The sequence below is a fragment of the Vipera berus genome (genome assembly GCF_964194415.1).
Source record: "Vipera berus genome assembly, chromosome: Z".
NCBI lineage: Eukaryota > Metazoa > Chordata > Lepidosauria > Squamata > Viperidae > Vipera > Vipera berus.
In genome coordinates, this window is record NC_138205.1 from 84,011,008 (window position 1) to 84,026,660 (window position 15,653).

The window sequence follows — 15,653 nt, forward strand, 5'->3', positions numbered from 1 at the left end:
TAGCATTCCCATTTGCACTAGGCAATCAATATGTATTAGTAATCTTACTCAATCACAATAAACCAAAATTTTAAAATACCCTCCACCCAACATATTACATTATCAATTATTTCTTGTCTAAGTCAAAACTGGTCAGGCTCCAATTTTATATTAAATTATGAATTATGGCTTACAAACTAAATCCCTGGATTTTCATAGCACACTAAACCATGAATAGACTTATGGCCTAGCCCTAGGGAAAGGGTGTCAAACTGCCGACCCGCGGGCCAGATGTGTCACACGGAAGCTGCGCTCACCCCATTGCCGGCAATGGCAAAACTGTCCCAATATGTTGCACGACATCACATGACGTCACGAGTTCGACATTTCTGCCCTAGAGTGATGTACTGTATGATTCCACAGCTTACTTAGAAATACATAGCAATTAACAGTGGTACAATTAGGAGCATTAGAGTAAAATGAATAGAGAAAAAAATAAAATCAGCACTGAAGATGGTCTATTATTAACATCCAATCAAGAATATGATGTTTTTCAAAATCAAACTGCATAATTTTCAAGGAAGCATGAAACTATAGTGATTTAGTGTTTTAATTACTCCAACAACTGTTGGGAAATAAACCCTATAAAGAATGGTCTTAACAGAAAATCCATGGCTTGTTTTCCCAACTTTGCCACCAAAGGATAGAGAAAAGTGCAATGCTACCATCTATCCTTGCTTTGAATCTGGGCAATATGAAAGAAATTTGGAGAAAAGTTATTTTGCAATGCTAAGTTCGAGAAAGACATAGATGTATTAAAAGTGCTAGATAAATGTGTACCTCCAACTTTAATATTTAATAAGCTCACAATAATTATAAGTAGGATTTCATGTCAGTTAATAGCTAAAAGGAAAATAATGTCTATGAACTGCTCTGTAATTTATTAAACTCCTTTTGAAATAGGGATTGACCTATTCTAGTTCTCTAGCACTTTACCTGATCAGAGTTTCAAAAAAAAAGCATAAACTTTAGCCTTCATGAAACGAACACCATAATTCCAAATATCCATCTATTCCCTTTAATGTTTCTTTTCCTTTTTTTACTTCTCCAATATGTTGGTGGGTAAATGATTTCAAACTGATTTTTGTTTCTTCCCTTCCTCATAAAAAATACACAATGAGTACTGGCAATGAAGATGGATTTATCAAGTCCTATTAGTCTACACTTATTCACCAGCTCCATTAAATAGTTTCCCTAGTAAATTATGAGAACCCCGTGGACATAATGCATCATAATTTCAGCAAAGAATAGGACAAAATATCTCATCAAATTCTGATCTCCAACCTAGTTTAGTGTAATCTGGAAAGCATAACTATTAAATAATCTCCATGGTCTGAAAACTCAAAAATGTTGATTATTGGTGGCTTCCGGTTTGCGCGCACGGCGCTTTTGGATGTGCAGGAAGAGCTCTCTCCCTGCCATCCGATCCTTCTTCATTGGAGGACCCTGAAAAGGGTCGAAAGTCGCCCTGGAAGAGTGACCACTGCAAGAAGGCCCTCCCTATGATCACGGAAGGGGAGCATCCCTCCGCTTGAATCCGGAGCAGCTCCTTTGGCCCAAAGAAGAAGAGATCGGCCACCAAGATGGCCGATCATTAAGCCGTTCCCTGCCAAAAGCCAAAAGAACCATCTAGCACAACGAAGCAATCTGGAGGACCTGGGGGAGACTGTACCTTATCCCCCTATCTGCCTTCCTGTGGGACTTTTCCGAAAATTTCCTCCCCCTTTTTTAAAAAAAAAACAACGGCATTTGTATACTTAGGGAATAACATTTTAAGCCTTAAAGCGTCAAAGAAAAAACACACCAACTGATTAAGGAAAGAAATTAAACAATCTTATTTCTACTTATTAAAAAGCTCCTATTTTTGGTGGAAATCTACTACCCTATTTTCTGTTCAAGATGTGAATTAAGGGAAAAAGAATGGACTAATTATACAAAAGCTTTATATTAATTTGGAAAAAAGAACTTCACAACTTATTCTATATGCTATTGATGACATCTTGTGGCTAAACTTGGAATAGTAAGTAAAGCTTTTGCCTACTGTGAGAGCTGACTGAATAACAGAGCTGTCCTTGACACTATCTTCAAAGACAAGTGTGGGAACACCTGGCACTGAAAACAACTTTTAGGAACACTGGAGGTGGAAAATTATTGACTTCTATTAAAATAGCCTCCATGGAAGACTTAGCTGTAAATACCAACAAAATGGATGACTATATCCCACCACTTAACTACAAACTGATATTGGACACAATCTTGGCAATAACTGAGCAAATTAAAGCCAAACTGCATGATAAACCTGACAACTCAAAGCCACTAAATCAAACTTTGACCTGAAATGATGAACTGACAATCCAAAAACAAATAGATGTGGAAACTAACAGGAGACTGCAAAGAGCAACAAATGCAGTCTACAGAGAACCTTGAAGTCCAAACTCTAACTTCAATTACAAAACTTACAACTCAAAAAACAATACCCAAAGAAAGCAACATTAAGAGCAAAGATATCCAAGGCCTTCAAATACAGTACATTGAGGATTCAGCTAATCAAACGATAACAACATCAGCTACTACTTTCTACCTAAGCCAGATGGAAATGGAATAAGAAAAAGACCAGACTGAATTAATGACAATTATATTACATCAAACATCAAAAACTAAGCTATTAAAGCAATACTTCAATGACTATAAAGGGGACAACTGCTTTGCAAAACTGTCATTTGGAAGGTCTCCTCAGATTCAAATAAGAGCTGGAGGAAGAAAGGGAGACACATTTAAGAATTGAAAGGCACTAATATGGAAGCCTGATTGGCACAAAAGGAAGATGAGAGTTAGATTTAAAAAATTAGACTGGTCTCTTTTTTGGGATTTGTAAGGACAGAGCTTAAAAAATATCTTTTGATGGACTAAGGGAAATCTTTATATGTGTGTGTGTGTGTGTGTGTGTGTGTGTGTAGATCTTTGGTCATTCAGGTTTTTTCCCATGTAGAATTGAGCAACATTTCAACGAAATCTCATCCGTCATCCTCAGGCTGGTGGCTTCAGCTTCGTTCTTCTGGGAGAAGTGTGTGGTAGTGGCTGTTTGTTCCTCTTTTTTAAACTGCCAGAGGGGGTGTGTTCTGTGGGTGGAGGTGTGCTCTGATTGGGTGGGGGGGTTAGCTGTGTTCTGATTGGGTGGGAGTGTGTTTTGAATGGGGTGTGTGTTCTGATTGGGTGGGGATGTGTTTTGAGCTGCCAGCCTTAGACCTGAACTGGTGAGTTGTGCTGCTTTTGTTCGGCTCCGTGTTTGTGGTGGTGCCATGTTTTTATAGTGAGTGTCAGTTTGCTTATTGTGTGGTTTGGAGGGGTTTAAAGTGGCTGATGTTGCAGCTGTAGTTAGGTTTCTGTTTTGTGGTTGTGTGTCGTTATCGTTGTGGGTTCGGATTTGCTTTTTGAATGGTTGTGTGGTGGTGATGTCATGTGATGTTATCATGAGTTTGGGTCTGGTATCATTCTTGGTGGTTGGGACTTGTCTGTCAGTCAAGGCGGGTTTCCAAATGGCTGGTAGGCGAGAGGTATCATCTTGTTTGTTCATGCTGTGGGGGCGTTTTTCTATCTCAATGGCTTCTCTGATTATTCTGTTGTTAAAATGTTCAATTTTGGCGATAGTTTTGGTTTTTTTTAAATCAATTTCATGTCCCGTGGCTTTAAAGTGTTGGAACAGGGATGAAGTTTGTTCTCCCATATATATATATACACATACACATACACATATACATAGTTTAGTTTAGTTTAGTTTAGTTTAGTTTAGTTTAGTTTATTAATATTTCTATACCGCCCTTCTCCCGAAGGACTCAGGGCAGTGAACAGGGCAAGAATAAAATGCAAAGTTACAAATATTAAAAGAAGATTAAATAGTTGCCCATTAAAAAACAATTAATACAATACGTTTATAAAAACCCCAAAAATACAGCAATAAAAAACCCCAGCAATCCCCCATCAGGCCAGGCCGGCTTGTTCGAATAGAAATGTTTTCAGATCGCGGCGAAAGGAGCGAAGATCGGGCGCCATCCGGAGCTCCACCGGTAACTGATTCCATAGCTCCGGAGCGCCCACAGAGAATGACGTGGCTGGATGGAGTCATTGAAGCAGTAGGTGTGAGCTTAGATGGACTCCAGAAGATGGTAGAGGACAGGAAGGCCTGGAGGAACATTGTCCATAGGGTCGCGATGGGTCGGATACGACTTCGCAACTAACAACAACAAATACATATACATATACATATACATACATACATACATACATACATATATATAAATTTAAAATTTACACAAATATGAGCTGTCACCGGTGTGACTACTGCCTGTCGATGGCCTTCAGGATAGGCTGACACAGGAGATAAAGATTTGTCCCATGTTTGGGGCCTAGCAAGGTAATCTAATAGTTAACAAGCATTTGTCATATATATATATATATATATATATATATATATATATATATATATATATATATATATATATATATATATATATATATATATATATATAAACTGATTTTATATTTAGGTTTTAGATCTTTAAAGGAAAACAAAATTAAGCTTCTAGAAGATAATTTCGAACTATACTATAGAATCTAGAATTTTATGACAAAAGATAGTATTTTAATAATTGTTGAACGGTTAAGACAAAAAATATTTTTCTAATAATTGGTGATTTGTTAAGATGAAAACTAGACTTAACTGGTAAAACATAAGAATGTTTTGTAATCAACAATGTAAGTTTTGTAGACAAGAGAATTATTCTTTATTGAAATAGGGAATTGTGGGTTACCCAAAAATTAAGCTTTCTTTTGTATATTATAGGCTACTCTAGATTATTTTATTGCAATTAGATAAAACTTAAAAACAGGATATTGATATGTATTAGTGAAAATATATTGAAAATTCTGTTAATTGACTAGGTCACAACTAGAAATGTATTAACTTGATTATTTTGACTATGTGATAACTAAGGGAAACAGAGGGAACCCTTGTTGATGCAACCTGAACTATTTACAACTTGTTATTTGTTACTTTGACTACCCAACCACCGTATTACTTCACAAATACATGTATATGTAAATATTAAAAAAATCAATAAAACTTGTATTAAAAATGTTGATTATTGGTCATTCATTAAATGGGTCACCAAATGGTTCAGGCCTGTTCTTTTATTCTTTTAATGAGTTAGATAGAGAAAATATATACAAACTTTTAAATAATCAAAACATAGGTAGTCTTTTGTTAATTGCCACTTGTTTAGTGATTAAGTAACAACAGCACTGGACAAACGATGATTACCATTGTTCCTTGAAGTTCTGACTGTTTGGATGATCGCTATCCATATGCTTGGCAACAAGCTTGCACTTAAGACAGTTGCAGTGTCCCCATAATCATAGTTTGTGATCTTCCTTGACAAGGAAAGTCAATGGGGAAGCCAGCAAAGAAGGCTGAAAGCTGCTCCATCTGTCCACCCTCTCCAGTCCCCTGCATTCACACCATGCTTTATTGGCTAACTTTACACTCTCACACATCTTTCCTGAGTTCCCTGCATTTAAACCAAGCCTCCCCAACTATCCATGCAACCTCAGGCAACTTCCCCCACCCAACAGCAGCCACCCCAAGCCTTTGATTCTTATGTCACAACTCGCCCATCACCTGTGCACTCTTGAGTACCTCTTCCAACCAGCAACAGACACTCCCAAGGCCCGTGGCATTTGTCTCCACCTTCCCCACCACTCACACACCCTCTCTCAATGTTCTTAGTTTAACCATTTATCCCAAAAGGTTAAAGATTTGAATAAAATAATGAAATTAAACAAAGCTGAATGCAATGTTCTTTGCATAAGAAAAAGATTAGTTACAGGCAGACATATCTAGCTTTTATAACAGTATGTGTGAAAATTATAGATGATCAGGAACCGAATACGAATAAGCATAATTTAAATTCCCCCCAGTATAAATCCTACAACAATCTAGCCACTCTATACATGAAAGCTTATGCCTCTTAATAAAATTTATTAGTCTTAAAAAGTGCTTCTAGACTTCTGATTTTTTGCTAATATATTCTGCAAATTCATTCAATTCTTCTCAACCTTCTTCAACAACAGTTGAAGAGGAATAAGGGAAGAATATCCTTTCCCAAGTCCCACTTTCTAAGTGCATGAGAATGCATATATAATAATACTGACACAGACACGCATAATACATACATACTTTAAGGCTGTACTAAATTTCTTTAATGGAATGTTCTGACCTTGAAATAGGACATTTTGAATATAAGCTAGTTCTATAATATTCCAAAATCACTTGTTCTGGGATTGGAACAACTCTATCTAATTTGTATACTTCTGATATCCAGGCAGACATGCAAACTAAAAAATATGCATTAGGTATTATGACAACACAAGATGACAATTTCTCTTCTGCATCTGTTATCCCTTTGCTACTAATTAGTAGATCACATAAAGTCTCCTTCACATATTCATTCATTATTACTTTACTTCAATATGTATTGCTATATCTTATGAAAAATCTTACAAAACGAATGTGCAAAAGTTAGGACCAATTTTGAAATATTTGCTACATTAGCTATATTACACAAGCATAAAAATCCCTAACTCCAGAGCCAAGTTTTTATTATAGAAAAGCCTAAGTAAAATCCATTGAAAATATGGGTTGGTCATTTGCAAAGACTTGAGGAGAAGACAAATAATAAATGTATGTGTGTGGAAACCTCTTTTAATGTAGATGTGGGTGTGATATATCAGGAAGCATTTGCACAAGACCCTTTGTTTTCTGCTCATCTGCTCCTTCATTGCTCCCTTTTGATCATCCTGTTGTAGCATATATTCCCTATGCAGAAAATCCTAGATTCAATTCACAACCTATTATAAGAGTGTAGAAAATATATAAAAAGGTATAATGTGTAGAAAAGTATAAAAAGATTCTCCACTGCGATGCAGATGATGCAGAGAAAGAGGGGGGAAAGACCTGACTGTGCTAGTCTGAATGGAATTTTAGATAAACAGCTATGGACCTTTGTGCACCAATGAAAAAAGGAGTAAGTAATGAGCAGGTTGAAAGAAGTTAGGGCCCTGACCACAAGACAGTGGTTAAATGTGTTTATGATTTTAGACGCCTGTTTTTTACTCTATGCTTGTCTGCTCCCTTGATAAATTTACCTGCTCCTTAAATGCAAGTATATCTGAATATCTTTAATATTTCCTCTTTAAAAAGTTTAGTATCATATCAGTAAACCAAAATGCTTCACTGAAATGCAAAGTTGATAACACCCTCTGTTAATTACAGCAACACCCAAATGGCCTCATCTGACATTTTATGCAAAACTCAGCATTTTTTTTTCTTGTGGCTGCTCCTCCTATTTCAAAGAAATTACATCTTAGCTTGCCTTCTCAGTTGGTTACAAAATACAGAAGAAAAGAAAAATAAGGCTGAGCCTTTTTAAACATATTGCTGCAACCTTTAAGATTATGCCATGTGTATAGTACTGCACATCATAAATATTAATATTCAATATTTGCTATAGCAAGATCTTTATCCTTAAAACTTCTAGGCCTGACCTGGTAAACTTATGTGTATGCATCTTTTAGGCAATAAGCTACATTGGTTGTGTGTTTAATAAGACATAGCCTATGGTAGGCAGAGAAGTAAGGAATCATTAAGTTTAAAAACCCAAAATTTCAGTTATTCTTGAACTGAACATGGTATCGAAGTAACAAACTGAAAAAAGCAACATCAACATGGTCACATTTATTTAAATATTTTGTGACCTTAATAGCAACATAATTTTAATTTTAAATAATTTTAAAAAGCAAATGTGCACAAATTAGATACTGTAACAAGATTGTGTTGCTCAGATTTTAAATGAAAAGCATCTCAAGAGTTCCTATTCTAATATCAAAATAACTGGCATTGTGCCCAGGGTACATATTAATCCAAATACTTTACTACAATCAAGGGTCAATCCATTGTTATCCTTGTATTTTAATAAAAGACCCGATTCCGGGATATGATTGGGACAGGGAGAGGGATAATATTACATTTTATCAACCCTAACAAGCACCTAAATAAATATCAACTTCATTCCTATAAATGTACTTCTTTTCCTCTATTTGCACTTATTTGTCTCCACTTCTGCACTCTAAGTTCTAGCAAGACATTGGGGACCTGGCAACAATCCAAGCTGCAGATGGTTGGAAGTGCAGCCTGAAAACAGTGTGCGGTTGATGAAATAGTCCTTACACCTGACCCTTGCTTCATACCAGGCACAAAACACAAACTGAACATAACTAGCCAGAAAAGCTTTCTGAAGCATCTTGGTGTCTGAAACTCTTCCTCAAGGCATTCTGAAAAGACAGATGGCCAAAAGCAGCAAAATATAGTAAACTGAGAAAGGAGCATGGCCGAAAACCAAACAATTGGAGAGGGGTGTTGTATTTTTTAAGAGTAACACATGAAAAGTTTCTTGTATTTCACACAAGGATAAGTATATGTATGTGTGTGTGTGTCTATAAAAGTCTATAAAAATGATACTGTATTTTAAAACTATCACTATATATTCCGATTTATGTCACACAAAATCACATCTATGTGGAGATATGCAAATTTGATTAAAATGCCAATAAAGGAGAATATTTGTAGCTCAGAGCTGAAATAAGGGATCCTTGGTGCTCTCTGAGCTTGGTTATTTTCTTGCAGATGTTTCATTACCCAACTAGGTAACAGCACTGATAATATCATCTAGTTTAGGTAATGAAATGTCTGCAACAAAACAACCAAGTTCAGAGAGCACCAAGGAGCTCTCCTAGATTAAAATGTTTATACTAAAGTAAATATATACATAGGTAAAAGGTAAAGTTTCCCCCGCACATGCGTGCTAGTCATTTCCGACTCTAGGGGCCGGTGCTCATCTCCGTTTCAAAGCCGAAGAGCCAGCGCTTGTCCGAGGACATCTCCGTGGTCATGTGGCCGGCATGACTAGACGCCAAAGGCGCACGGAACGCTGTTACCTTCCCACCGTAGTGGTCCCTATTTTTCTACTTGCATTTTTATGTGCTTTCGAACTGCTAGGTTGGCAGAAGCTGGGACGAGTAACAGGCGCTCACTCTGTTACGCGGCACTCGGGATTCGACCCGCCAAACTGCCGACCTTCCGATCGACAAGCTCAGCGTCTTAACCCACTGAGCCACCGCGTCCCTAAATATATACATACATATATATATATATATATATATATATATATATATATATATATATATATATATATATATGTGTGTGTGTGTGTGTGTGTGTGTGTGTGTGTGTGTGTGTGTGTGTGTGTGTTTTCTGAGGTATATATAGGGGTAAACAAATGAAAATAATAATAGTAAAAAATAGTAAAAAAATCAATATTGAAATGTAGTTACAGTTCTCTGTATCAACATTACTTTCTTATTGAAACACATTTTGTAAACTTTTCTGCTGAATGTGCATAATATATGATGCTTACACTATTGGATATATTAAGTAGTATCTTAATTTTTCCAATATACTAAACATCTGATATTTGTCCACTTTCTTTGTAAAGTTTCACTTGGCCAATCAGAATAGAATTGTGACTTATGATAACATTCAAATTATGCCCGTCCAAAAACCTCAACTCAACTAGCTACACATACAATGGAAAAAAATGTTAATTTTAGATAGTGTACTTTTCCCTGAACACAGTGAATCAAATTTCTTGTCTATTCATATAATGTAAAGCATCACCTCTGATTCTGTCATTGGTAAAAAAATATTTCCATTTGCAAAACTAACACCTTCAACAATGACTCAAATGCAATCATTTCCTATGTATAAAAATTTAAACCCTTTTGTTAGCTACTAAAGAAGTTCCAAGAATGATCTCTTTTCTGATTAGCAGAAATTATTTATTTATTTTTTGCTAGAGGTTAGCAGCCCAACTATAGAATATATTGATTTTTTAAATTAAAAATCCATAAACCAGTTTTAAATTTTATACTTTTACTATAAGTTCAAAGCATGTAGTTACCAATACTTCTCTTGCATCAGGGCCATTCAATGTAGTTTTTTAAAGTATGATTTTTAAATCTAATCATGTACTGTAATGTATTTTATAATGGCCACAAAATGCATTTGATGAGATTCACTTCATGTCTGAGATAACTACTTGCAATACTAAAAATCTGGCCATAGTGTTAATAAAATTTCAAACTCATATCATAGTGCAACGAATTCGCATCACACTTACCGGTATATTTTCATTAACATTTCAAAGGTGAAGAGGAACCTAAAACTTTACAAATATAAGTTCTGAATGTTTTTAGGTTAAGTCAGTACAAAACTAACAATGTATTTTAAGGTCAAAAAGAAAATTCAATCACATTTATTTGATTTCTATATGATATCTTGATTGTACTACACACAATTCATCATATAATAATGAGTATAATCTTCATATTTTACTTGACATTATATGGTGGGTTGCTTATAATAGAGTCAAAAGTTTATTTTGTAATAACTCCTAAAGCCAAACCCCATAATAACATATTTTAAAACTATAAAAAAGATTCATGAAGGTTGTTTGGAAGAAAAGAAAAAGAAAAGCAAAGTATATATTGAATAAAACAATGAAACAAATTGCATTACGATTCATCTGTTGCACTTTAACATTTGTAATAAATTTATATATTTTCTATTAACTCCCCTGCCACTAATGTATTTCCAAATAGGAGTTCAAATTGATGCACATTCTGTTTATATTATATTCAGGTTGTGTTCCCGAAATTATGTTTGAACTTCTTTTAAAAATATGTAATTATGTAACACATAAATTATATTTGGACACAAATAAATGCCTTTATAGTTATTTGATGACCAGATCATTATCCTGATAAAAGATTTTGTAAAGAAAAACACTTCCAGAAACTCATAATTTTTTTAAAAACCAAGTGCTGTTTTTCTGTACCACTTTAAATGGTTTTAATAGTGGGTAATGTCCGAACACACACAAGCGCACACACAAACACACACACTTGTTAACTTCATTTCATAATCTTATCTTGTTATCTATGACCAGAGAAAAAAATATTAAATATAAAGGAAGCACCTGATATAGATTTTTGGTTTATAGTTCTAATATTGAACCATGTTGAACAATTCTAACAATGTATACATTTGTAGCTACAACTGAACTGCAGTAAAAATAAGATATTATCTCTAAAGATAATATTTAATATACAACACTATTTAGGCTTTGAAAAGGCCCTGGTTGTGATAATAGGCAGCTGAAATGTATTTACCTAGCTATTTCTTTCTTCAACTGCAATTTTGCACATCTTAAAAGGATTCTACCATTGTATGCATATGTTCATCACAATAATAATTCATCACTATAACAGGTTTTCTCAAAAATGTGTTTTGCAATCAAAATCAGAAGCTTCAAGGCAGCAAGTAAGATTTGCATTGTTTAAACTCTACATCATGACTCAAAGGGATGCAACATCCAATGTGCCTCATCCCAAACTTGAAGCTGTTGTTCTTTAAAGGAAAAACAAATCTTCCCAAATTACTTCATGGTCTTGATGGGTTTTTAGGAATTCCATAAGTCTCATTTTCATTCCTCCAAAGAGGTCAAGCTATAGATAACAAAGCAGTTTCTTGCTGCTTCTAAAAGAGAAGCAGCAGTTACATACATACATACATACATACATACATACATACATACATACAATGAATGGCCACAGTAAAATATTATTTCAATCGACCTTGAGAAGAAAAAAACCCCAATTATGAAAACTACTGTACAAAAATGCCTAAAATGTTTAATATAACTTGCACACCACTGTTTATACAACAGATTAGTGATAACCAGGTTAGAAATGAAGAGAAAGGAAGAAATCACACTAGAGAAACTTGGTTGTCTTGAGTGTCAAACACATATACATTATTGGTGCTTTTCACAACCAGTTCATTTGACTTAACAGTAAGTAAGCAAGATAAAGTCATTTCTGAAGTGAAAAACTGAACTTAATTACCACACCCAGAGCTAAAAATATTGTTCATTCTAACCACCACACCACAACACACAACACACAACACACCACAACACACACACATGCGCACACACGCTCACCAAACATCTCACTTCATGGCTTTCAGATGGGTCACCAAAAGCGAAGAGAGATTGTTTTCTTTTGGTGCAAAAAAATAAAGAATTGACATTGCAGTCCATTTTTCTGAAATCCAACTTTGAATATTTGTTTTAAAAGCTGTAATAATAAATGATTTGTAGGTGAAATAAGATGATGGAGCTTTATTTTGAAAAGTTTGTCAGGAAATCCGGACTATCCTAGCTGCTTAATATGCATTTGAAAAATATTTCTAGTGCACATTCTAGCTGATTTATTATGCATTATACTCAGTCTTTCTGGCAAATTAAGGCCCGATTTGCCATTTCATCACAGCAATGCACAAACCATAAGACAAAAAAGAAACCATGTGGGTGCAATTTGCTTGCCCACATCAACAAAAAGTACTAGGCTTTCCCAGACTTTTTAAACATAATATGATTATTCCACGATTAATATTTAATGGAACATTAACAAGCCCTTTGGCATGTGCCTCCCATTGCATTTCCCAAAGATTAGATTAGGTCACCTCTTTGCCCTCCTTTGACCCTCCTGGCTTCCATGTGTCAGATAAAATCAGGGAGGATCCACCATGCCTTCTCTATCATGACTTTTCTTGTTTCCTCCCCTCTTGTGTCAGCCCCCATCAATTCCAAAGCTCCCCAGCCAGCCAAGTTTTTTTGATTGAACCGTGCCAAGGATGATTGCTCTGGTGGAACAGTCAGTGTACCAACTGGGCACTGCCATTTCCAATTTTATTCAAGGAAGGGGCACATGGATATGCACCTCTGGCACATGGAAGTTGTCCCCAGTGAGCAAAGAGCTTGATCAAAGAGACCATTCCTTCTCTTTTTGAAGGCACACTCTCCTAGAAATCCATTCCAATCTTCTTTCTCCCTTCTTTCCTTCTGGACTGGCTTGTTTGGCTGTTAGTTCTACTCCTTCCTGATACAGAATTCAAAGGCAAAGAGAGCGAGCGAGCACCAGAACGCCTGCAATTTCCACCAGCTATATCCACCGTTCCCCCCAAGTGCCGAATTGTCTGGAATTGGCACGCTGGACAACCCCAGGAAGCTCGCCACATACCTTAGTTTGGAGGTAATGGGGATAGTAGTATGTGTACTGAGGGAACATTGGCTGCTGTTCCAAGCGTTTGCCCATGTAGCTAGAATCTTTATCTTGGATGCAGGGAACCCGTTGACAGGGAGTCGTGCCCCAGGCCTTTCTTCGGTTAAAGCCACTATTCCTGACAGTCCTAATCAAGGTGGCTTCTTTCTTTTTTTTTCCTCTCTTGGACTTCTTCTAAACGCTCACTAGCTCCAGCCGCGTCAACCGCCGCAAAAATTAAAAATAGTATTTTTTGTTTGTTAAAAAATAAAAAAATCGAAAAGGGGGGGGGGACAGGTCTTGCTTTGCTTTTCTCCGCCCTCTCCCCGTTAGAGCGGGACCCCCCTCCTCCTCCTGGTCTTAAATAATGTCAATTGCCAAGGTCTGGAGAGGGGGGTGTGAACCGGGAAGGGGGGGGGGGCGAGCAGTCCTTTCGGAGAAAACAGCAAGACGAGGGAAGTCCGGATCTCCTCGGATCGGCTTCCTCGCGGTTTCTCACGATCCCTCCACCCCCTTACTAAAAAGAGAAAAGGAGGAGATGGGAAGGAAGAGCTAAAAAAAAAGAAAGAAAGAAAGAAAAGGAGGGAGGAATGACGGCAGGGAACGCGTCCTCGCTCGCCCCAGCCTAGTTGCTGCGGTCGCCCTCACGGAGGGACCTAAGGTATTGGGGCTTTTCTTCTCTTTTATTCAAACCCCCTCCTTCCAGCCGGTGGGTGGAACTACAACAGCCAGCCTCTCCCTCGAGAAGCAGACGCAGTCCAGAAGCCTGCAGTATTTCCTACCCAAAGAACCAGGCGTGCTCCAGCCCCTGCTGTAAGGAAAACCCCGCTTCCCTCTGCTGGCTATTACAGAAAGCCGAGCCGTTTTGCTGCCGCTAAAGCCGCCTCCAAAGCCGCCGAAATGGGGTGGGTGGGTGGGAGGGAGCTGTGAGGTCGGATGGCTCAGCCTTCCCCCTTCTTCGCCGAGTCTTCCCAAAGTTAGCCGCTCCAACAACAGCGCGGGCGTTTCAGAAAGTCGAGGCAGGAAAAAACGGAGCTTGCTGTTTAAAAACACTTCCCACTCCGAACTGTCGCGGGTACACGGCTCCCAACCTTTACTGGAAAGAAGCGGCGCGACTTCCTCTACTGGGGATGATCCTTCCCAATTAGCGGCTGGACCTTGGAAACTATTGGAAGAGACCGAAGGGAAAAATTTGGTCTATCTCTTTGGTGTTTGTTTTTAAATTTAAAAGCTAAGGAAAACAATAACATTTCCTAGCCTTTCAAAACAGGGCTCGAGCGGAGATGCTGCCACGTTATTTTTTTTTTCAAATGGAAATATTAAAATTAATATTTGTAAGATGGTTCTCAAAATGATTATTAAAAATCAGTGTAGCTCCTATTTAGTGAAGACTTGATGTATAATAAAAATGATAGCTAAAAATGGACTCCGTATTTAAGGAAACTGCTTTTATTTAGCTGAGTAGCTATACCTCAGCTTACTATGTGTTGTCTTATTCTCACAGCTCTTCACTAGCAAGGTCTCCAACACCAGTCTAGATAACAATTTTGGGGTGGGACTGACAATCCTGAGAAAAGACACTGCAAGGAGTGGCAGACAGGGCTACCTTCATGAGGCCTGTGCTGTGAAGCACTTTTAGGTCTTCAGATCGAAAGTGCTGCACCACCCTACCTCACAATACAAAGATCGTTGAGAAAGATATAACAGCATGTGCACTGCAGAGTAAGCTTGGTTAGTTTAGCCTTTAGTTAGTTTTATATGGATTGGTATAAAGCCGAAACCCAGAACATTGGTTTAATTGTTAATTATGTCAATGATATTGTATGACTCGGCTACCAGTCTCAAACTAGTTTACTATATTTTTGCAAAATGTTTTGCAAATCCAACCATAGACTGGTCCAGAGTCATTTTGTGAGATCTTTAGATGGCTAAAATTTGAACATGGATCTTTACATTGGACACTGCACTTCTTTTAATATTCATTCAAGTCCATGTAATCACCTATTGGGACTATTCGTAACTGCTATATTGACAGGCAATATAAATTAACTGAAACAAGGAATCTTTCTAGCTCCATTGTGCAACAGAAATAAATAATCGTCAGCTACAGTTTGCTGCAAGTACATGTGGAAGTCATTCAGTCTTTTAGAATATTGTTAATGCTAAAAGAGCATCACGACCCATTTTACATTAAGATTTTTGTGCTCTGATATGAAATCTGTAAATCCTAAATATGCCTATCAAAAAAAGTTGCATTGGATTAAGTTGAACTTCTGAACAAAGCAATTACTGGAAATCAAACTGAATGATCTTAAAACCAACCTAGATACTTCTATTAC

General features: G+C 36.9%; 1 protein-coding gene across 1 annotated transcript in view; it reads right to left on the reverse strand.

The window, feature by feature from the left end:
* RBMS3 (RNA binding motif single stranded interacting protein 3) overlaps window positions 1-13,383 on the reverse strand; it is a gene marked incomplete at its 3' end in the record, with an annotated part of 509,930 nt that extends 496,547 nt beyond the window's left edge. The window contains exon 1 of the mRNA XM_081344341.1: window positions 13,294-13,383. Coding sequence (XP_081200467.1) covers window positions 13,294-13,368 — 75 coding nt within the window. The 5' untranslated portion in view covers window positions 13,369-13,383. The remainder of the gene's footprint in view (window positions 1-13,293) is intronic.
* Window positions 13,384-15,653: the final 2,270 nt, after the last annotated feature.